Source organism: Sminthopsis crassicaudata, chromosome 4, assembly GCF_048593235.1.
Source record: "Sminthopsis crassicaudata isolate SCR6 chromosome 4, ASM4859323v1, whole genome shotgun sequence".
Taxonomy (NCBI): domain Eukaryota; kingdom Metazoa; phylum Chordata; class Mammalia; order Dasyuromorphia; family Dasyuridae; genus Sminthopsis; species Sminthopsis crassicaudata.
Genome location: NC_133620.1, coordinates 264813516 through 264836797, shown reverse-complemented (window position 1 = coordinate 264836797; position 23282 = coordinate 264813516). Strand labels below are relative to the sequence as shown.

The 23282-nt window shown below is 34.0% G+C and overlaps 1 protein-coding gene across 1 annotated transcript in view; it reads right to left on the bottom strand.

The window, feature by feature from the left end:
- PKHD1 (PKHD1 ciliary IPT domain containing fibrocystin/polyductin) overlaps positions 1 to 23282 on the bottom strand; it is a 645163-nt gene that overhangs the window by 269015 nt on the left and 352866 nt on the right. The window contains 2 exon segments of the mRNA XM_074264713.1: positions 14332 to 14527; positions 15807 to 15984. Of these exon segments, the coding sequence (XP_074120814.1) occupies positions 14332 to 14527; positions 15807 to 15984 (374 nt within the window).

Here is a 23282-nt window from a genome sequence, read left to right as displayed (position 1 = left end):
CTGTAAGAAGATCTATTCCTCAAAAAATAAAAGTAAATCTCTGAGCCAATTAGGGGCCTAATTATTCTTAGGAGTTCTATATAAACTAAGACAAAGGTAAACATAGATTTCCAGGGAGTGGAGAGTTTGGGATGGGAAGAAAACATGCCATAAATCTAGTCTTCAGATGCAAATTAGCAATAGAGGTGTTCAATTAGATATGATGCTGGTACTTAAAGGGCTATATGTAAGTTAAATTATTAAATGATCCACTTTAGGAAAGTGAAAAAGAAAAAGGAAATATCTCTATGCCCCTTCAGTTTAAATCCCAGTTTACCATTTTGAAAGAAGTGAATACCTTTCTGTGGGAAAAAAAAAAAAAAAAAATTAAGGAGTTGGGGGGAGGTAAATGAACTCTTTGAATATAGTGGCAAGACTTCAGAATTTCAAGCTCCAGTCTCAGCACTGCCACTTATTTCACAAATGACCATAATCAAGTCACTTCCCATGTCTGGATCCCAGTTTCTTTTCTATAAAATAAGGAGACTGCACTGAATATTCTCTAATGTACCTTTCAATTCTAAAATTCAAGGATTTTGAGATTCAATTGAAATGTAAATTCAAGTTGAAAGATCTTAGGCTCACAAGACCTTTGTATTTTGAGCCTTAGAAGCCATTTAGTACAATAGCATCATTTTATAAATAAAAAAAAAAATTTAAGTCCCCCATCTCCATCAAATAAAGGTACTTTTAAAAAGTTCTACTGGTTCTAAGAGGCAAAGCCAGGATTTAAAAATGTTCTCTGAATCCAAAGCCCAGTACAGGGTGGGGGGGGGGGGGAGAGGGGGAACCTATTTATCCTTTATAAGTGTGTCCTTCTAATTTTGACACAGTGGTTTCTACTATTTAATTGTAAAATACTCTATTTGTAAACTGTTGGGTCACTTAAAAAAGGCAAATAAACAACTTTAGTATAAAAAAATTAAGAAATCAATTTATGAAGAAACAATTTCTCAAATAAAATGAGAAGAAACATACCTATTGAAATAATAAGAATGCAAACAGCTCCACAATAAATACATGGTCTAAATGATGTGACAGTGCTTCCCCCAAAAATATAAAGATGCTTATAAAGATCAATTCGAGAGGAATGATTTCACAAAATTTAATTTAGTGATCTTTCCAACAGATCATTATTTTAGATGATTATTTGTTTCAAAATGTGAGCCAAGTTCCAATAGCAAGCTAATTGTCACATCCTGTATTCAGAATCAGAACATTGTACATAGTAACATCAATATTCTAAGGATGACCAATTGTGACTCAGGTAGTCTGATCAAGACAGTGATCCAAGGCAATTTCAAAAGGATCTATGATTAAAATGACTATGATTAAAACTTACCTCCAGAGAGAGAGAGAGAGAGAACTAATAAGCTCTAAATTCATATTGAGGCATACTTTTTAAACTTTATCTTTGTTTTATTTTTGTCTGTTTTCTTTCACAACATGGCTAATATGGAAGTTTGTTTTGCATGATTTTACATATATAATAAGTACCAACTGCTTGCCTTTTCAAGGAGGTAGGAAGAAGGCATGGTAAAAAGAAAATTTGGAACTCAAAATTTAAAGGAAAAGAATTAAAAGATGTTTATGTAATTGGAAGATATTTAATGAAAAAATAAAGTATTTATTTTTAAAGTTAAGAGAAGTCTTTTTAAAAGAGACTATAGTAATGAAAAGAAAAGCAATTTGAAAGATTTGAGAATTATAAACAAAGTAATTACCAAACATTAAGAGAGAGCTGAGGATGAAGCATGCTTCCTACTTGATAAAGTAGTGATTGGTCAGAGATGAAGAATTATAATATTCTTCTCTAAAATGTTATCTCTGTTGAGGTTTCCTTGGGGTTTCTGGAGGCAACCTTAGTTTCAGTCCAGTAATCACCCCAAATGCAGCCAGGTATTAAAGTCCAAATCCTTTATTGTCTCTTTTTGTCTTGTCTCCTTTCCTGCAGCCAGGTTAGCTTTCTTAGAGGCCTTCTGTTGTCTTGGTTCTGAAAACTTAAATCTCCCTGACTGCCTTCTCTGACCTCTGAATCTCTCTGATTGAATCCTGGTTGAGGCTCCTAGCTTATATATATATATATATATATATATATATATATATATATATATATATATATGCTCTCTTAAAGGTGTGAATCTTGTGGCATTATAATAAGTACTAAGTACATGTACTGAACTAGAGAACTGTTAAATACCATGCTTAATAATCATTTTCTCTATCAATTCCATTGACTTAGCACCTTTTTTCAAGTTCTGGCCCATAACAAAGAATGATACAAAAATTTTCAGACAGACCAAGGTATGAGTTGGTTTTATTTGATGATACTTATTTGTTAAAAGTTAGGCATATAATTGTTGGTAGAGTAGTGAACTGATCCAGTACTAGAGAGCAATTTGGAACTATGCCCAAAGGGTTATCAAATTGTGCATATCCTTTGATCCAGCAGTATCTCTACTGGATCTGTCTTTGCAATACAGAATATAAAAATACAGATTATAAAACTGCAATACACATTATAAAAAGAGGCAAAATGACCCACATGTGCAAAAATGTTGTAGCAGCCCTTTTTTGTGATGGCAATGAACTGGAAAGTGAGTGGATGCCCATCTGTTGGGGAATGACTGAATAAGTTATGGTATATGTATGTTATGGAATATTATTGTTCTATAAGAAACAGAAGGATAATTTTAGAAAGAACTGGAGAGGCTTATATGAACTGATGCTGAATAAAGTAAATAGAACCAAGAAAACATTGTACACAGCAACAAGAAGATTATGTGATCATCAACTCTGATAGACATGGGTTTTTTTCTACAATGAGGTGATTTAAGTCCATTTCAATAGACTAGTGATGGAGAGAGACATTTGCATCTAGAAAGAGGATTGTGGAGGCTGAATATAGATCACAACATAGTATTTTCACTTTTTTTTTTATTGTTGTTGCTTGCTTCCTTTTTTTCTTTCTCATTTTCCCCCCTTTTTGATCTAATTTTTTAGTTCAGCATGATAAATGTGGAGATATATATATATATATATATATATATATATATATATATATATACTAATTACACATGTTTAACACATATTGAATTACTTGTCTAGGGGAGGAAGGAGGGAGAAAGGTGAGAGAAAAATCTGGGACACAAGATTTTACAAGGGTAAATATAAAAAATTATCTTTGCATATATTTTGAAAATAAAAAGCTACTATAGTTTTTAAAAGTCATATATATATGTATTTTGCTGTCAAGGGGAGGATAGTGACAGTGATTCATAAATGGAAAGAATATCAATTAAGCATTTAAAAATGCATGAAAGAGAAGTGGAGATTCAGGAGAAGATACAGATCATCAGGACAGCTTTGAAACACATGCTGAATGTATTATATGCTTTCAAAAAGGAAATAAGCTGATTGTCATGGAGCTTCATGGTTTTATAAGCAATTTTCCTTTTCTCTTTGGTGTATATGGTAACATTCTTTTTTATCAACTTCAAAATAATTTTTAAAATAAAAAAAAGTTAAAGACTTTCCAAGTATGATTATTATATAATTCCATTATTCTCAGCCTTCCCTTCTCTCTTTTTAACTCTAGGGAAAAGATAGAAGACATAGATAGCAGTGAGAGTGAAATATCTGAACCCTGCCTACAAGTCAGGGCCAACTCCATCGACTCTAATCACAAGTTTCTATTTGACTCCCCCCTGATTAGTTTCTTCAAGAATTCAATAACAAATATTAATAACATTTGCTTATAGGCTTAGACTACTTTTCCCTCTTTTTAAAATATATTTTATTTAATTTCTTAAATGTTTTCCAATTATGGATATCAAAATAAATTGAGTTCCAAATTCTCTTTTTTTTTTTTTCCTCCTTTTCCATGCTTTGAGAAGGCAAGTACCAAATTATTTATACTCATGAAGTTCTACTATGTTTCTTATCTTACTCGATCTCTGTCTCACACTTGGGGTTGGCTAGAACAGATAGGTTCTCTCTCTAAAAAGTAACTGCTGAGGAGTGGAAGCGGTAGGAGGCCATAGAATAAAGACAAAAAAAGTTACTTGTTTTTGTGGTTCAAGGTCCATTCAAAACCAAGCAGTTTGCTCATGAACACAGGTTTAAACACTAAGCAATCAAGGTAGGAAATATAAGGTATAGAGCTTTGGAGTGGGATGAACTCATTCCTTTATTGCCAGGAAAAGAATAAAAATAAAAGCTGTTAATAAGAGGTTCATTAATCAATATCTATTTTATGCTATCTGTTAAATTTATTATGTACTAAAAGAAAATGCAAATTACACACCATAGTTTTTATTTTTATTTTTTATTAACAATTATTTTTACTGATTTCTTCCTTCTACTACCCTTTCTCCAAAATTTATAAAGAAAAAAGAAAGACTCCCTCAGTACCTATTTTCATAATCCAGTAAAAATAAATTCTCATATTAAGTAGACCCAAAAATGAATGTCTCTTTTTACTTTTTAAACACATCACCTGTAAGGAAATGAGAGGTATATTTTTATTTTCATTCTTCTGGACTTGTGGTTTATCATGAGTCAACCAGAGATCTAAAGTCTTTCCAAAATTGTTTTGTTCTTTGTTATTTTTTTTTTTTATCATTTTATTAATTAATTACTTCTGCTCACTTGACTCTATAAGAGCAAGGATAACTAAACAAATTACAATAGATGAATATAATAGAATGTTATCATGAAAAAATAAATAATGAGATAGACAATTTCAGAGTAAACAGATCTTTATGAACTGGTGTAATTGTTATATTATATATAAATCATGACCTCATCTAGCTGAGTAGTCTGCTTGAGATTGCTTTCCATTTTTGTATTTTGCAAAAAAGAGCTCTCCCAAATCATGAAGTACCTGACAAGATAGGAACCTGTCAAGCAAACATGACATCTATCTTCTCCATTTCACTTTGTACTACACCCTGACATCAAGGTATATACATTGTTACTTGAGATATAGAGTGTGTCTTCCTTCCCCTGTCCAAGATATATAGGTATAGTATTTCAGTGCTAAGGGTACTCTTGAACAAGGGGGAAGCAAAGGATCTTATAAATGGAGAAAAAATATAATAGATATCATTGTAAGCAATGTCAACAACTATCCTTTTATGTATTAACTCCTTACTCCTTTACACTTTATTCCTCCTCCCTAAAGAATTTATTTTATGTAATAAAGTAATGAAAGGCAGAAGAGACAATGCCATTCCAAAAAAAAAAATAAAAAATTGAAGAAATTAAGTCTACTTAGACTGAAGAAGAGAGGATATCAGAAATATACAGTTGTTTTTGAGCATTGAGACTGTGTTTTAAAGACAATGTTTCTGCTTTTCTTCCTATCCTCAGTACTCAGCACATTGTCTGATACATAGTAATCATTTAATACATACTTGTTAGTTGACTAATTTGAAAGTTTAGTATACAGAAGAGAATCAGACTTGCTATTTCAATTCAGGTTTCACTTCAGAAGACTAGTACTATCTTAATGTGGATTGGGTTACCTTGAAAAGTAGCAGGTTGTCTCTTGTTAAAAGATACATGATCACAGATCTAAAGCTACAAGGAATCTCTAAGGTCTTCATTTTAGAGAAGAGGGAAATGAGACCTGGGAAGTAAATGTCAGGCATGGGATTTGAACTCTTTTTGTTGAACCAAGAACAGAAACTGGGTGACTACTTGTTAAAGAGCAGTCATCTGACCTCCTTTTAAAGTGACCACTTAAATTCCTTCCAATTGGAATTCTGTGAGTGTCTGATAAGATTTTGTAAACCTTTCACAACTGAAGATGGCAGATAAGATTAAGGGATTCATTTCAAGAGCAAGTAAAAACAAAGTTGGGCTTGTGAGCATTGGGAGTATAGAGAAATAAATGTCACACACACACACACACACACACACACACACACACACACACACACACACACACACACACAAACTCTGGAGTCCATGGAACAGAAAGGTCCTTCAGTCTACATTTAGAGCTCTCTGTTCTCAGTTCTCAGAAAGCATACATGTGACCAAAGTAACAAATTCGGAGTATTACAAAGAAGGAAATCAGGGGAAAGTATTAAGATGAAAAGAAAGTCACAAGTTAAACTAACCATAGCTAAAGGTGAAGTTTTCGATGATGTCCAGGGGAAAAAAATAAAAGGGAGGAGGTCACTATTAGATAACAACAAAAATGAAATGTTTTCTTTTCTACAATGTTTGAAACATAGTAAATGATTTTTCATCCATTCATTCATTTTTCCAGTCTTGCAGCTCTCTCTCTTTACATGCTAAGCCCACAATAGGGCTCCCACATATGCTATTTTTCCAAAGGCTATCCTCATATCCAATGTCTTCATTATATTCTTCCTTCTAACCTCTGATTTTTAAAATCCCTAGCCTCTTTTAAAATTCAGCACAACTGACACGACATCTTTCCTGATTCCCTCTTTCCTATACGCCGTATTATTAATTTCTCCCTCCTGAAAAAATACCTTTTTATACTTTTATATTCTTTAAATATATTTTATGTACTTTGAATATAGTTTGTATATAGTATATCACATGTACATGTCTCTGTTGATGCTAGATGACAGGAACTTTTTTTTTTTTAAATCATTGTATCTCTAGTATTTAGCAGAGTGTCTGGCATATGATAGGTGCTTAATAAGTGCTTGTTGATAGATTGCCTGATTAAGTAAGAAAGTACCAAAATAACAAATAACTAAGCATGTCTTTTGGCCATTACATTCAAACTCTACTACTTAGAATTGGAATCAATTAATCTACAGATGTGTTAAATACCCACTACAATATGTGCCAGGAATTGTGGTGGGTTAGGGGGGATACAAATATAACAAGGAAACTATCTCTCTTCAAGTTAATTATATTAACTTGAAATAGCATCCAAGATTGAAAAGTCATTGCAAAAAAGGAAGATATTCTTTACTGCTCATTACCCATGCTGTTACTATCACAAAGCTACTGTCAGAAAATCTGTATTCTTCCTTGTGCATTGTACTAGAGTTGTCCAAATCTGGAATTGGCATGTATGTATCTAAGGAAAAGACTGGAAGGGATACCACCCAGTTCCTCTGAGCTTTTGTATTCTGGTCATGATGTCTAGTAAATTAACTTCCGTTAGTTCTATTTTAAGTGACAATAAGGATTTGAAAAATACAAAAAGGAAATTTCTCAAAACTAAATATTTCCTTTATAATCACCCAATATCACACCATGCTCCACCTGGATCTTCAATTAATCTTAGAGTATGCTTATGATGAATATGGCCCAACAGACACCGGATTTGTTTATTTAGCATGTTCTGAAAATATGGGGGCTTTAAGTTCATAAATTTATAGCTCTGGGGCTGGAAATTCAAAAAGAAGAAAATCTTTATATTTTATATAATTCCCACATTTTGAGGGGAGGGTCTTTCTTCCCTATTTCAAGGGATAGAGTGATAAGCTATTATTTACAATGGCAAAATTTACATTGTACTTCATACTTAAGGGAAGGGAAATCTTACAGGAGAGGGATGAACTGCTGGATATAGGATGAACACTTAGATGTCTGAGTCCTGGAGAATTCATCTGAACTATACTTCCATGTTGTTTTCATTTTTGTTTTTCTCTTTCCTCCTTTTTCCCAATAGAGAAGTTGGTCTTATGCCAATCAGGCAAAAACCTTCCATATATTCCAAGCTCTGTCCTGCTTCCTATATTTTTGCCTTGGAGGTTGGTGTATTTCCCTTAAGTCAGCCCTTCACAAGGCTGGTAAAGTGCTTGGGGATCCTTAGGGGATGAACTGTGCTATATAAATGTAAATTAATTTAGTAACTAGAATGCTATGGATTGCCTTAGGGGACCTCTGGACGAGAATGGCAACAGAGGAATGAATAAGATTCACCTCTCCCCACACTCCTCCCCCTACTCCATCCCAGGAAATCCTCCCAAAGAGCTTTAGGAAACAGAAGCAAAATTCTAGAGTCTTCAGTTTCTTTCAAAGAGCTGCATGGAGGCTAGGAAACAGGATTAAACACAAAAGATAGAAATTGGTGGTGTGCTCAGTCTCATTATCCATAATTCTTTGAGAAAGAGAAAGTGTAGAAAAGGAATGTTCGAGCCCATCTCTATCCCCTGGAAAAGTTAGATCCTCGGAGACGGTCCTTAACTGAGAACATCCTCCTAGATGCCTCTTTGTCTTGAGGGTTGTTTTTTTTTTTTTTTTTTTGGGGGGGGGGAGGTTGTTTTGTTTTGTTTTTTCTAAACAAGGAAACCAGATGGGAAAAAAACCATCTGTCTTCTAAGCCAAAAGGGTTCCTGCCTCCACAAACATCAACACCATATTCTTTCCCCATCCAGCTTCCTTCTTCTGTGTGCTTGGGAGAATTCAGAGATGAGCATTGGCCTGGCTGTCTGGATATTGTTTCTTTTTTTCTGGTTGGGTCAGAAGAGAGTAGCATGTCAGAAGCATCTGAGCCTGATAACTCCATGGTGGATCTGCTCAGCTGCCTGCTACCACAATGCCCCAGTTCAGCCATGTGCCACTGAGTAAGAGGAGACTGTGTGAACTCTAGAGTTCTCTTGTGAATGGCCCAGCATCTGATGTAAATTTATCACCCGGTGCTGGTTGGCCAGGGGGGAACTGAGGGTGTTTAATGCACTCCTGCCACAACCCAACAGTTTGCCCTAAAGAGTCTTTTACTGGTACAAAAGGATGAGGTCAAAAGTAAGTTGACCCCTGACAGAATGTACAATTATTAGAAAGGGGCTATGTAGGAGCAGCTGCTGGAACCCCACTGATCTAGCAATGGGCCTCCAAGAGTCAGAATATGAATAATAAACTCAAGATTGTTTTCTCCGCCCCCACTGCCTCTCCCCAACCTTCTCCCCCTGTTTTGGGCAAGACCTATTACTTTTCTACAGGAAGAATCATGGCCCTCCCTAGCAGCTGCAATAATTGTGTTCCTATTGTAAGGAAGACCTCCTCCTGACCACCCCCCTACAAGTGGCCATTGTGAATGGAGAGTCAGTGATTATACGCTCTGACTGATGCTTTGGGGGACCCAGCTGCCTAACTTCTGAACGTGTGGAAGGCAAGAGGTGGGGGGGTATGGAGCGGGGAATTGGGGGGGGTCTGCGTCTGGGAGATGGGACTCTGAAATACCAGACCTTTTGCATAAGTCAAGCCCGGAACAAACGGAGCTTTATTGGGCCCTACTGACTAGGGAACTCATCTCTCTTTGAAGTGGCGGCTATGCATGGGGCTGGACAGCTTTTCCTCCTTTGGACCAAGCAAACATCCTTCTTTTGATATGCTACATGCTCATTATCTCTGCCCCATTTAATGATTTTTGATTGAAGGGTGGCGGCTTGGATGCCAAGAGGATAGTTAGAGCGGCTCCATACAGCTAAGGCCTACAAGAAAGACTTGCCTTGTCCATGGGACTAAATTTGGAATTTCTTAACAGTGTGTGCTTGTTCTTAGAGGCAGATAAGGACTGAGCGTGAAATTCTTAATTAAGCAATAAATAGAGAGTGGGGTGTCAGCAGATGTAGCTGGTAGTCATAGCAACGAGAGTCACATGGGTAAGGGAGCTGAGACTAAATGTAGGCCTCAGGCCTAGGTCTGACTGACAGCTGAAGAATCCGACAAAGCTTGTAAACCAGATTAATTAGCTGACTAATTATTTCAGAGCATTAATGTAACTAAAAAATTAAAAAAAAAATTGTTCTCTTCATACTGAAGCATTATCTTTATGAAAGACAGGAGGAAAAGTAACAATTGGAAACTGACTCTATATGATTGGAACATTCATTGGGGGAAAAGTAGAGTCAACATAGGATGACTCTAGGATAGACTTTTGCAAACATAAAAGAGTCATTGTTCCTAAATCATTCTCGCTTCTGAGCATGATATAAAAGTAATAATAGTTCAAACTGATCAAACTAATGTGTGACATTCTACTTCTGTACTTTCAGTTTCCTCATCCACAAAATGGGAGATTGAGACAGGCTGACTTCTGATATCACTTTCAACTCTATATGTATAAAAAAACTCTGAAACAAAATTATTTCTAGATTCTACCAAAGGGCATTATAGTAGGCATACTGATAATGAGGTAAGTTAATTCAGGTTTAGTCTCAAAAATCCTTTTGCTACTTATTATTCCTATGATATAGGGCAGATCATTTAACTTAACTTCCTCAATTTTCCCATCTGAAAGTAAGCTCTTTGAGGACAGTGTTCTGATCTATTCTGGATTTTTTGTATCCTCCATGGTTTAAAGGTTCAAAGTTGGGCCCAAACAGACTATTATGTGGTGTGTAATTCATTTATTTTCCTGTAAAATGAGAGAATTGAACAAGAAGGCCTCTGTGGTGTCTTGTTCCAAGTCTATGATTCTGGGTCCTTGTTTCCTCTGAATTCTCAATAGATTTAGGACATTCTGAATCAAGTCCCCAGACTTCGGATAACTATATTTGTTAAATTAGCCATAATGTTCTCTTGAGACTAATCACTGAGAGGATAGTAGTCTCCAATTGAGAAAACATATGTCATGGATACTCTGTCACATGCCTCTATTGGTCTTAGTTGTAAGTTCTAAAAAGATATAATGATGTCTTTTCAGAAATGCTTGTTGGATGTATGCTTGGTTTGAATCTCATGATATTTCTGATCCTCTAGGCAAATAAAAAGAATTTCTAATGAGTTCAATTAAAGCAGCCTCACTGAACAACAAATTTACAGAAAGGTAAGTTAGCCATGGTTGCTTTAAAGTATCATGCACCACTATATCCTGAGGTAAATATATTTAACCCCATTTTACAGATGAAGAAACTGAGGGGGAGGGAGAAATTAAAAGGACTTTTCCTTAAGAGATAAAAACCACAAAAAAGTCACAAAGGAAAAGTCTGTCTTCAAGTAGAAGGAAGCTGAAAGCTGTCACTGAGGAGAGGGGAGGAGAAGGAAGCCATCACGATGCTTGACTGAGGCATTGAGTTTGCTGCAACTGCTTTCTATGATGGATGAGGTAAGGGCAGCTCTCCACCCAGCCCACCCTCAGCCCACCTCAGCAAAGTGGTTGAATACAGCAATTATCTAGCAGGCAGCACACTCTAGTGGAGATAAGTAGTGGTTTAGAAGCTGGAACACCTGGGTTCTTTTAGTCTCAGCAATCACCCTATTCAGAGGGTCTAATGTCACCCTGACATTAGACAGAATTAACAGTTCAGTTGACCAAGTTAAAAATGACAATTCTCTTCAATTCCTGACTTGTAAGAGTAAAATGAAAATAAAGCCCTTGGAGAAACAAAATAATGATACAATCCACTATCCTAAAATTGGTCTTACAATAGGAAAAAATCCAGAATCGTGAATCAATGGACCTGCATTCAAATCCCAACTTGCTCATTATTATCTGTGTAATAGTTTAAGGCATTTACTGTCTCTGGACCTTAGTTTCCTTGTTTATAAAATAGGGAAATTGAACTAGGTAATTTCCATGGTCTTTCCAAGGTCTAAATTTATGATACATTGAATGCAACCACCACAGTTAAAGAAAAAGCATTTTAAATGGCCACCTCTGCTTAAGAGATCAATCTTTAATACAAACACAAGCTAACCTACATCTAAACAAAAATGAGGAGGGAGGAAATCAAGCAGCAGGCCTAATGAAAATTATATAATAGGTCCAAAGATTATGTATTAACTGGTTCCCCTTTCCCACTTTAGTTTATTTTCCATAGGAATCTATGTTTTTGGGTGAACATTGCATATCACTACTATCCTCCATCCCATATTTGTTTCTTTAACCTACCTATCCAGAAAGTAGCAAAGGGATGAATAGATAATAAGAAGGGGCAAGACTTAATGTAGGAAATTAATGTAGGAGTATAGGCAAAACAAATTTAGTAAGATAAGTGATTTTCCAAGGACACTTGACTGGTCAAAATTTTATTTTCAGGGCTCCATAAAGTAATTTGAAGAGAACTCTGGAAACCTTTCTGAATCAGACAATTTCAAACCTAATCTTCAAAAACATGGGCATTATTCTTCACAGAAATGGCACATTTAAACTATAGGTCTTGATTGTGGTTCCTTTCTTAAATGGAAAGGAATTTCCTAAATTATGTCAACCAGAAAGTCCCAAAATTTTAAAGAAATTAGATTTTTCTCTTAGTTGTTGTTATTATATTGTAAACTCCGTGGGGCAGGAACTATCTTTTGCCTCTTTTTATAGCCCTAGTTTAACACAGTGCCTGGCACATAATAGATGCTCAATAAATATATTGAATTGAATTACTTTAACACACTTAAAGTTCATTTTAACACACTTAAGTTCATTAGTACATGGAGCTTCTCAGTAAGGAAAGTCCTTCTACTAATAATACAGATGAATATCTGCTCAAAGAATTCCCTAAGGATACCAAGACATTAAATAGCTTTCCCAAGGTTATATAATCCCTGGCTAATTTCAAAATTTAGAGCAAATGCCACCTTCTGAAAGAAGCCCCTCTCCCTCAAGCAGCTAATACGTCCCCCCAGCTGTTTATTTACATTTTATCTCCCCTATTTGAATATGAGCTCATTGAGAGCAAGGTTGATTTTTGCCAATTTTTAAAAATCTTCATTGCTTAGTATAATGTCTAGCAAGTAATAAGCACTTACTAAATGGATCCATTGATATGTTAGAAGTAGAACCTGAATTCATGTCCTCCTGACTGAAACCAGATTATCAGCCACTTGCTTTTTTAAGTTTTAATAAAAACTCAAAACTAATTGTGGAGAAGTGGAATTTGTATCTCTTTGGGCCTTTTTTGGAGATGATCCGTGTCAACATTCTCATCAGTAGAACACTAAATCAGAATGAGAAAGGCTTTTAGTCAGTAGATCCAAAGATTTTTTAGATACTCCATATGGCTGCTTTATATACGTCTCAATGTGCTGTAAGTCTTCCAAATTATAATGAATCCATAGAAATTAACGGTGTTCTAGGAAGAGACAGCAAGAGCTTCAATACCTCCTGCCTCCACAATTCAATTAAACTCAAAAAATATATGTTAAGTGTCTACTATAGGCAATGCTGAACAGAAGATGGAAGAAGGGCATTGACTATGTTAGGTCTTTAAGTGACCTTAGGCAAATTTAAGAACAGATCCTCTTTCCTTCCCTATCTTCTTGATTTTTGTCTAGACTTAGGATTTTGATGACTCTTCCAGATTCCATGAGTCTGGCAACTCTGTGCAACTCTGCCTCATTTAAGTGCAATTCACTCACAAGTCAAGGCATTGTTCTATAATTTCTCTTCAAAATCAAAGGATGAACATTCCCTCTACATATACCATATCCTGCACTGAATGTCCATTCATCTTGAAATTTATCCCTGTTACTCAATGATCTCCCTATTTATTCTGAGTCTTTTCCCCAATTCAAGTTTTTTTTTTGTTTTTTTTTTTTTTTAAATGATATGTTTAAAGTGATCCCTTTCCTGAATGGATCTGTATTTATTTTGTCTATATTTATTACCTTAAAAGTATGTGAACTTCTAAAGGGGCAGAGACAATTTTGTTTTTATCTTATGTACTCAATGCCAAAAATAATGAGTAGGTATTTAATAAATGCTGTTGATTGATTTATTGTCCAACTCCTTTTTCCATACCAATTAACCAGCCTTTCTATGGAGTACTACTCTCCTTTCACACATGTGCACTGAATACCCTTCAGATATCCTAAGTTAATATCTTATTCCACCCCTTCAAAATTTTCTAACAGTCTGTCATTGTCAGAATCTATGCAACAAATTACTGGCACATCCTTTCACTTTTAGAAAAAAAAAAAACAACTTTATTTTTCAATTGCACCAGTTCTGTACATATCTGTATAAATATTATACTCAGTAATATCAGAGTTCTCTAAAGTAATGGTATCAATCTGAAAAAGAAATCAGGACATTAAACCATATATAAAGATTTCTGGGGCTTCATATTGGCATGGAAAATGATGTTAATATTATATACATTCTGCTATGTTTTTGTTGTTTGTTTTGTTAAATATTTACCATTTCCATTTTAATTTGGCTTGGGCTACCAGTAGCATGCTTGACACCTCTACTCTAAAGTTCATTGTCTCCCCACTATTTATTATTTTTACAAATATTTTTCCTGAATTAATAAAAAACAATATGTATATCCATATACAAAGAAAATCAAATTATAGTCAACTAATTGAACCCAATAGTATACATCCACAGGACATTCTTGATCATATACTTACCCAGATAAGTAAGCTCTCCCAACTGGCTGTTGAAGAACCAATCACAGGCCTTGTCATGAGTGACAGATGGAAGAAATAAAAGGGACTGGCCAATTCTAGTCCCACACATCAACAGGATGTCAACATGTGGCTGCAAATCTTTGTGCACCACCAGCAGGTAATTTCCAGAAGTAAAATTATCAAATGTTGCTGAATACTGTGGAAAACAGATAAGTCACTAAAAGCGCATCCTAACAGCATACTGGTTTTCAGTCATTCGGAAACCATGTTCCAACAAAATGAAGGGTGATACAGTAAAAAGAAGGTGGGCTTTGGAATTAGAGAATCAATTTTCAAAATCCCCACTCTTAAAAGTCACCAATGTGAGTGGAGCAAGTCACTGAGCCCTTCTCAGTGTCAGTTTTTTTCTATGGAAAATGATTGGATGCTGCCAAGAAAGGTAAGTCATCATCATATCACATCAGCAGCATTCTTAAAATTGTGCATTCATAACTAGAGATTATAGATCTAAAAGTAAAAGGGCTATCAGAAGTTCAAAGCCCTTAACTTACATTTGAGTTAATTGAAACTGAAACAGGCAGAGATTTGCTAAGGTTATTGAAACAGTTAGTAAATGACCTAGAGATTAGGTTCCAGGGTGCAGATTGATAAATCAAAGCTTTCCCTGTTTATTACTTACTCTTAAAAGACTCAGGCAATCACAGTAACAAGTCTCAGAAATTATACTGAGTCTATGGAAACTCTTTTCTATATCTCTATATGGAAAAGATTGGTGAAGGGAAATCAAACCCTCGGAAATTCAGGAAAAGATAGAGAAAAATGTGGCTAGCATCATTTTTATTCTCTAAAATAAAATACACATAGTGAAAGAAGAATTAATAGAAGAACCTGATAAAAATCCCTTTGATTACCTTCCTATAGCAACCCAACTTTTGTTGTTATTGTTGTTGCTTTGTTGTGTTCCTGACTTCAAGGCTAGTTCTCTATCCACTGAATTAATAAAACCTAGTTAAAAAAAAAAAAAAACGTAGCTACCCCCAAACCTTTTTTTTTAAAAAACAAAATTCCCCATTTAGTACTGGAACTCCCAGAATATTTATTTGCATTTTAATGGATTGCCACAAGATGGCAATATGTCAGTGCAAAAATACATCACTATGGAATTTATCTGGCTGCAAATATTTTCCAGTGGGAATAATTTGGTTTACAATTCTAGCAAATCATAATGCAGTTTCTTCAGACAAGTTTTATGGTGGAACTGCTTCCTGGCATATTAGAATTGCTAAATTCTTCAAGCATAAGAAATGTGAAGAGATGAGATTTAATGCAAGTCTAATTTTTTTTTTCCATCTAAAATTTTATTACACCTCAATGTAAGATGAGTTCTAAGAAAAGACTAGGAAGAATGATTAGGAGGAGGAGATTCAGGTTGCTAACAAGACTGCAGGGACCAATCAATAGTTGTCAAAGGTTACCTGAAGATTTGTGTTGATCCAAGGAGCCTCAAATCTCAGCAAGTAGGTGTCTTGATCCAAAAGCAGAGCCATCCAACCATATAGGTTTGACAACGTGTCATATACAAAGTTGACAGTGGTCGTCTGATTTCTACTGTCAGTCAATGTTAAATCATAAGCAACATCTGGTGCTTCAGCACTGGAGAAACAATCAGGGAAGGGAAGAAGTATTTATTAAGCACTTGCTATATTCCAGGTCCTTATGAGTCTTCACAACTATAAGAAGTAAGCACTATAGTCGCCCTCTTTTTACCACTGAGAAAAATGAGACAATCAATGATTAAGTGATTTGTCCCCTATTACATATCCAGTAAATGTGTGAAACTAGATATGAATAAAGGTTTTTCTGATTCCAGACCCAACATTCTACTATATCACCTAGTATACCAAAAAACAGGTTTCAGATCTATTAACCAATTCTGAATCAAGAATATTTGACTTCTCTGTTCATTTCTGACTCCCTCTTTTTCTTTGGAAATCTTTCTATAGCAAAAACTAATAAATAGAGAGCAGGCCTTGAATCTGCAGAGATTTGAGTTCAGTTTTCACCTCTAATTCACAAAGAGTGTATGACAAATGATCACACCTCTTCCAACCTCAGTTTTTTCATGTATAAAATGGATTTTATAATAGCATCTATTTTGCAGAATCAAGGATCAAAGTATAAGGGTCAAATTTGTTAATATATGTAAAATACTTTGTAAATGTTAAGGCTCTTTATAGATACAATCTATGATCTATTATAAAACCTTAAGGAAAGGAAGACCGTCTTTGATACACAGGAGAAATATGACTCTGGGCAAGTCACTTCACTTATCTCTCAGTGCTTGAGGTAACCATCTAAAATTATAAATTTCAGGGAAAGTGAGAACACATAAGCAAAGAGAATTTCTAATCTGGTAGTTCTTACAACAATGAAATCATAGATCCAACACCTATTCTTTCCTCAACTAAATTTTTGATGTAGCTGCCATTTTTATTTCTGTAAAGGAAGCTAGGGTAGATCCTGTGAGCTCCAAAAATCTCTGAGGAAAGTGTCTTTTGATGCATTCCTGCATCTAACATTCCTGCATCTAACAGAATTGTGATGTGCTGCAATATCCTCAGAGCTCTCTGACCACTAATAAATGTCATTTTAATAATGTTATATGGGTTAGGATTTTTACTATTAATTAAACAAATGCCCAAAGCCACAATCCTTAAGCAGGATCATCTTATCAGCTTCAAATAGTACATTAATACTGGTAATAACATCTACCTATTGACTAGTGACTAAAACCCATGTTCTGGCAACCCTTCACTCTTTGAAGCATGACTGGGATTATTTCTCTGTAACAGAAGGGATAAGTTATGATGAAGAACTCACCCAATAAAGAAGGAGTCACATCCCCAAATTTCATGATTAGTCTAGGAATGACTAAAAATTCTTAAAATTCACTATTATGATAACAATGGTTATAATTTCCAAGTTATATACAATTTGTAAGGTAGAAAGGGTATCAGGTTCCATCAGAGAACTTGGGTTTGAATCCCGATTCAGTGAATTCATTATCTATATGACCTTATATAAATCAATTACTATAGGAAGGAAAAGAAGGAAACTACATCAGGCACTCTACTACATACTCTGCAAATATTATCTCATTTAATTCTTACAAGAATCCTGACAGGTATGTGCTATTGTTATCCTTATTCTAAAACTGAGAAAACTTAAGTATAAAAGTTAAGTGGCTTTCCCAGAATCAAACGATTAATAAATGTCTGAGTCTGGATTTAAATTCAGATCTTCCTGACTCAAGGTCCAGCCCTCTCTTTACTCTATACCACCTAGTTAAATGTAAGAAACTCTCTAAGTTTCAATTTTCTGGTTTATAAAAGGGGGAATTACAACTTTAGTGTTTCTACTGCCATTTGAAAGGGGTAAATAAATGATGATGAAAAAGAAGAAAGAAGAAGAAAGAAGAAATAAGAAGGAAGAAGAAGAAGAAGAAGAAGAAGAAGAAGAAGAAGAAGAAGAAGAAGAAGAAGAAGAAGAAGAAGAAGAAGAAGAAGAAGAAGAAGAAGAAGAAGTCGTCGAAGTCAATGATGAGATTCAGAAACATCTCATGGATACCACAGGTTAGAGTAGAAATACCTTTAAGAAGTCTGGATTAAGTAATGAATGTAGAACATGCAAGGATATGACAGACAATACATAACACATCAATACAGGCTGCAAAAAGTTAGCACCTATCTGCAAGGAACTAGTAACTAGATTTATAGAACAAAAATTCTCATGAATGGATAGGTGACTGTCCATTCTGCAAATATTGCACTGAAAATGTTCTGGAGGAGCCATAAAATAAACTATACTGGAACTAGACCATTATCTCACAACAAAGCATTGCCCACAAATGCCCAGACATGATGTTCCTTTAACAAAAGTTTTAAATGTTTTCATAACTATCCCAAATACACATAAATTTCCAAACAACATGGAATTTAAAACATTTAAAATATAGAGATCTAGCAACAGTGATCAGAATCATGTGGGAACATAATAAGATGGCTTACTTCATTCTTTTCCTATCTACTACCAGAGTTGTTCCTAGAATCTTTTCAATGTGCCTACCCAGAAGGAGTTTGCAGCCAAACATTTTTACTTAACTGCCAAAATAATGGTTATTTCAACCACATGAACAACATTCTATAGAATGTTACATCAAAAGGAATAACAAAATTGCGACTTTTGACTTTGAACATACCTTCTTAAAAAGAGGAGAATTACATAATAAATAATAATTACCATATGGAGAACTAGGAGAAAAGAAAAAAATATGCAGGAATAAGAACATATTAATCTTATCATCTTGATTATTACTAAAATTATCACAAAAATATTTTCATTAAATCTACCAAAGATAAGACTGAATTCCAATAATCCCCTCAAAAAATTTATTCACTTGTACAATGATTCTCCCAATATTAAGCATAAATAAAAAGTAGGATAAAGACATTGCTCAAGATCATTTTTAATAATAAAGAGAAATGTGTTATTTGTTTAGCATTTTAAAGTACAAATATTATCTCATTTGATTCCCATAACAATCCTGGGAAATAATTGCTATTGTGATCTCCATTTTATATATCAGAAAACTTGGGCATACAGAGGTGAATTGACTTGCCTAGCATCATATAGCTAAGAAATGTCTAAGTCTGGATTTCAATTTAGATCTTTCTGATTCCAGATCTAGTGCTCAATCTACTGTACTTTCTTAGCTACTTGAACTCCATCAAACATGATAAGAAGATTTTTTTTAAGAAATTATAATTTTACAAAGCTTTAAAGCTTTTTCCATGCATTATCTTATTTGATCTTCATTAAAATCATTGAGGTACATACTAATATCACATGAATACACTTATTCTATATGATAAATTATACATATTTAATATATATTTGCATATATATTATATTATACCATATACCCCATTATTATACAGAAACTAATCACAGAATAGAATTGAACTAAGTTTTTAAAATAGCTTAATTTTTAAAAAAAAAAAAGTATCCAGTAATTCATAGTTTTTACCTCTGGAATTCCTGACATAGAATCTATGGTATAAGAAATGACCCACTTTATCTGACTGGCTTCCTGACTCTGGCCATCTTTTTTTGGCATCTGATCTGTAATGTCCAGGTATTTTCTGTACTACACTTTCCCCATTATATTCCTCCATTTCCTAAATCCAGAACAACAATCCAAGCAACATTGCCATTGGACTTAGGATGTGTCATTCTGCTTCCCTGTAACTCTACTTACCATTCTGGTATCTTTTCAAATCAAAACACCTTTCCTTGCTTACCTTGTTCCTTGAACATACAAGACAGTCTTGATTTTTTATTTGTATAGTTATCACATTGTAAAGTTCTTAGTGCATGGAAAATTATATATATATATATATATATATATATATATATATATATACATATATATATATATATATATATATATTATTTACATTTAAAAAAGTGAGTTTCCAGAGCCTTGTTACTATAATATATACATGTATAGGCCCAAAAAGTCATTAGGTGAACTTAAAGAATATCAGGCAATAGCTTAAGAAAAAATTAAATGTGTTACTCTTTAGTGCTAAATAGTAATAAAAGAAAAATCCTTAGAATTCAGCTAAAATATCTCTAACACAAGTTTAATCTATTCTCAACAAATAATAATCCAACTTTTTCTTTTTTGCAAAGTTATTAGAATTAAGTGACTTGTCCAGGATTATATAGCTAGTAAGTGTCAAGTGTCTAAGTCTGTATTTGAACTTAGATCCTCTAGATTCTAGAGTCAGCACTCTATCTACTGCAACATCTAACTGCCCCAATTTTCAAAATTAAGGAAGCTACTGGGTTAAGTGGGTAGAAGAGTACTGGACCGGGATTCAAAAACATCTGCGTTCAAAACTCTCTCTCCCAACTCCCAACACTTACTAGATTGTGTAGTAGATAGAATTTCAGACCTGAAGTCAGAAAGACCTGAGTTCAAATTTAGCCTCAAATACTGGTTCTATGACCTTGGGCAATCCATTTATATTCTACCTCAGTTTCCTTATCTATAAAATGTTAATAACAATAGCTTTTACCTCCCAGAGTTGTTGGTGGGAGTCAAATAAGATAATATAGTATAGTAAGATAACTTAGTATAGTGCCTGGTACATGTATACACACACACACACACAAACATATATATATTGCTATATAAAGTACTATTGTCATGATTATGATTGTTATGACTTCTATTATCTTGGGACTCTAGGCAATCCCCTCTACCTCACAGTGTTTCAGTTTTCTCATTTGTAAAGTGTTTGTATAGGAAAAGATAGACTATCTTTTAGAGACTCGGTCTCTAACATATCTTCAAGCTCTAAATTTATAGTCCAATAAATTAGTATCTTATGACCTCCAGTGATAAAGAACTCATTACTTGATCAAGATTCCTATTCTTTTTTTTTTTTTTATGGCTCTAATTGAAAGTTTTCTCTTATATTGAACTTCTACCATAATTTCCATACATTGATGTCAGTTTTAACTTTTGGAACCAAATAAAATGATTGTATTCTCTAATATGCCAGCCCTCCCACTATTGAAAATTGCTATTAAATCTTCAGTAAGATAAAACATTCCTAGTTGTAGCATACAATGACCATACAGATTTATGCGTTTAGTCTTCTATCTGCAATTTTGGGTATATTACAGCTTTCATATGTTCTTGCTAAAATGGAAAGTCTGAAATTGAATCTAATACTTCAGATAAGTTCTGACCAGAATGTTCTTTTTTATATATACATTTTTTAATTAAATTTAAGATTTTATTAGCTCTTGAGATTGCCAGATCATACTACTGACTCATATTAAGCTTATAAACCAATAAAGATCCCAAGTCCTTTACATAAACACAAACACATACACACACACACATACACACACATACACACACATATACACACACACACACACACACACACACGCACACACACAAAACTGTTTAGCCAAGCATCCTTCATCTTGTTCTTGTATAGCTGAATTTTTTTTTTTAAGTTTTAACAATTGTGAGACTTTATTGTGTTACATTTAAATTTTATTTACAGTTAGGTCACTATTCTAGTTTGTTGAGACTTTTTTTTGCTTCCAATTCTCTTTTCCATTGCCTTTATCTTTTTAAATAGAAATTAAAAAAAAAATACAATGACCATAGTAATCTGGTGTTTGATAAACCCAGACAGCTTCCATTTGACAAAAATAAGGTCAAAATGAGTTCATGATTTATACTTAAAGAGTAATACTATAAGCAAATTAGCCAGACAAGGAATAGTATACCTCTCTGGAGAAAGGAGAAATTTATGGCCAAAGAACTAGGGAACATTATGAAATGCAAAATGGATAATTTAATTTTCATTAAATTAAAAAGATTTTGCACAAACAAAATCAATGCATCCAAGATTTAAAGGGAAGCAGAAAGCTACTTAAAAAATACAGCCAGTGTTTCTGATAAAGGCCTCATTTCTAAAATACATAGAGAATTGACTCAAATTTATAAGAACACAAGTCATTACCCAAATGATAAATGGTCAAAGTATATAAACAGTCAATTTACAAAGAAATTAAAGCCATTTGTACTCATATGAAAAAATGCTCTAAATCACTATTGATTAGAAAAATGTAAATTAAGACAATTCTGAGGTACCACTTGACACCTTTCAGATTGACTAAGATAATAGGAAAAGACAATGAAAATTGTTTGGAGGGGAAATGGTAAAATTGGCACATCATGCATTGTTGGTGGAGTTGGGAAATGATTCAACCATTTTGCAGAATATTTTGGAATTATACTGAAAAGGCTATCAAACTGTGCACACCCTTTGACCCAAAAGTGTCTCTATTGGCTCTGTATTCCAAAGAGATCATAAAAAAGAAAAGGACCCACATGTGCAAAAATGTTTGTAGCAGCCCTTTTAGTAGTGGCAAGGAATTGGAAACTGAGTAGCTGCCCATCAGTTGGGGAACAGTAAAATAAGTTATGGTATATGAATGAAATGGAATATCATAAGAAATGATATGCAGGCTGATTTCAGAAAAGCATGGAAAGACTTATATGAACTGACACTAAGTAAAGTAAGTAAGTAGAACCAAGAGAACATTGTACATCATAACAACAAGATTATGTGATGATCTGCTGTGATAGACTTAACTCTTTTCAATAATGACAGGATTCAAGGACATTTCAATAGACTTGTGATGGTAAGTGCCATCAGCATCCAGAGAGACAACTATGGAGACTAAATATGGATCCACACATAGTATTTTCACCTTCTGTTGTTTTTTGTTTGCTTTCTTGCTTGATTTTTTTTTTCTTTTTTGTGCTTTTCTCCTTTTTGATATGATTTTTCTTGCACAGCTTGAATAATATGGAAGAACTGCATATGTTTAACTTGTATTGGCTTGCTGTTTTGGAGAAAGAGGAAGAGAGGAGAGGGAGAAAAATTTGGAACATAGGGTTTTTCATGTATCTTTATCTGTATTTGGAAAAAATTTGGAAATTTGGAAAAAAATAAAATATTATTTTAAAAAAGAAGAAGATGCTTCTGTTCAAGTAAAAAACTTTCAAAGATTTGCCCAGGAGAAGGAACTGGGTTTGGCAAGAAGTTAGGGATATAAGTAGTGTCGTTGAAAAAAGGAAAATGAGAATTGTCAGGCCCATGAGAATTACTGGCTAAATTTTCATTAAAAATACCTGTACCTCAAAAATAGGCAAATGCCACAAATCAGACCTTGATTTATTGATTTTTTTATTTATTAATTTAAGAAAGTGTTGGTAGAACGTGTTAAAAATTATCTTAAAGTGTATCATATGTACAAATTTGTGAAGTAGGTTTTTTTTGAGATCTGGTAAT